At 53.5% G+C, this 1,724-nt stretch overlaps 1 protein-coding gene across 1 annotated transcript, besides 3 other annotated features; it reads right to left on the minus strand.

Moving 5' to 3' along the window:
* Positions 1-36: 36 nt before the first annotated feature.
* Positions 37-117: a microsatellite.
* Positions 118-256: 139 nt separating this feature from the next.
* Positions 257-1,363, minus strand: Tco025E_06613 (putative developmentally regulated GTP-binding protein 1; the record flags this gene model as incomplete). The annotated part of the gene is made up of 1 exon (XM_029373488.1): positions 257-1,363. The coding sequence occupies one exon, from the start codon at positions 1,361-1,363 to the stop codon at positions 257-259; it is 1,107 nt and encodes a 368-aa protein (XP_029226456.1).
* Positions 1,364-1,371: 8 nt separating this feature from the next.
* Positions 1,372-1,419: a microsatellite.
* A 192-nt stretch (positions 1,420-1,611) lies between these two features.
* Positions 1,612-1,644: a sequence feature (GA-rich).
* Positions 1,645-1,724: the final 80 nt, after the last annotated feature.

The raw sequence follows: 1,724 nt of genomic DNA on the forward strand, positions 1-1,724 counted from the left end.
TGAAGCCTATGAAAGGATGAGCTTCCAGCACCGCCGTTTGTTGTTGTTTTTGTTTTCTTTTTTATTTAGTGTTTTCGCATTCTATTTCTTTGTTTTTTTTTGTTTTTCGTTTTTCTTCTCACGTCTCTGATTTCTTTCCTGCTGCTTAGTCGGCCTTTAATTTGGAACCCCCATCAACAACTCACAAACCTCTTGAGTTCGCTTCTTTTTTTTTTACGCTTCATTTTTTTTTTGTTTCCTTTTGCCGCTGCCGCGCTTAAACCTTCTTGACAACCTGCACCACGTCCTCATCCTCCAGCAGGTGATCCTTCCCGACGCGCTGCGGCTGATGCTTCACGCTCGACCCCCACACCCAGGCGTGCTTGAAGCTCTTCATCATCTGCCTATGCAGACGCAGGCAGAACCGCTCTACTGTCGGCGGCGGCAGCTTCTTCAAAATCACCGGCTCGTCGTAGTCGGGCATCTGACCCCGTGGCTTAGTGTAGAGGCGGATAAAGTGGAGGTGGTCCCAGACACACTCCAGCAGCCCGTCAAGGTTCCACCCGTGATGGGCGCTGATGGGGCAGTTGTGTGGGATGCGGGCGACAATGTCAAGTTCCTCTATGCTGATCTGGTCAATCTTGTTCAACACATAGATGCATGGAAGGTAGACGCGGTTGCCCTCAATAACGTCAATCAAGTCGTCCGCGGTGTAGTCTCCGCGAAGCATTACATCCGCGTTACTCATGCGATACTCCGTCAGAATGGCCTTGATGGTTTCATGATCCAACTGCGTTAAGGGGCACGTGGATGCGATGCTAATTCCGCCCCGATCCTTCTTGCGAATATCGATATTGGGCGGCTGCTTGTTCAAGCGAATACCAAACCCATCCAACTCACGTTCAATGATGAGTTTGTGCTGTAGTGGTTTGGCAATGTCAAGTACAATCAGAATGAGAGAGCAGGTGCGCGCCACCGCGATCACCTGCCGACCCCTACCTTTTCCATCCCTCGCGCCCTCAATAATACCAGGCAGGTCGAGCATCTGCAACTTCGCCCCACGGTACTTTACAACCCCCGGTACGCAGGTGAGCGTTGTAAACTCGTACGCCGCCACTTCAGAGTGCGTCGACGTGAGTTTCGTCAAAAGGGTTGACTTCCCCACGGAGGGAAAGCCAATGAATCCAACCCTGGCATCGCCTGTTTTCTGCACATCAAACCCCTCACCTTTGCCACCGCCTTTCTTTGACTCCGAGGCAATGAGATCCCGCTTCAGCTGCGCCAGACGAGCCTTAAGCTGGCACAAGTGGGCCATCGTCGCCTTGTTCTTTTGCGTGCGGGCGATCTCCGCCTCGATGTCATTAATCTTCTGCAGATTAGACATGAGAGGGATGTGAGTGTCTGCGTGTCTGCGTGTGTGTGTGTGTGTGGTGTGTGGTGCGGTGCAGGTGCAGATGTTAATATTTAGTCTCCTCCTCTCCGGCGACGCTCACTCGCACACACGCGCGTGTGAGTGCAACTACGCGTGGGCACGTGAAGAAAAGTGGCTTGTCCTCAAGCGCAACAGAGGCGCACCTTCCCGCACCACGCCATCGTCAGCATCACCAAACCGACAATCACATGCAGAGAGCGGGAGGAGGGACAGAGAAGAGGCGGAGGAGGAGGTCAGCAGGCGGCAGTCTTGCTCCCGCACTACCGTGGCCGCTTGGCCAAGCGCAGAGGCACGAGGCATAAGTGTGGGCGAC

The sequence above is a fragment of the Trypanosoma conorhini genome (genome assembly GCF_003719485.1).
Source record: "Trypanosoma conorhini strain 025E chromosome Unknown Tco_14.4_contig_00455, whole genome shotgun sequence".
Lineage (NCBI taxonomy): Eukaryota > Euglenozoa > Kinetoplastea > Trypanosomatida > Trypanosomatidae > Trypanosoma > Trypanosoma conorhini.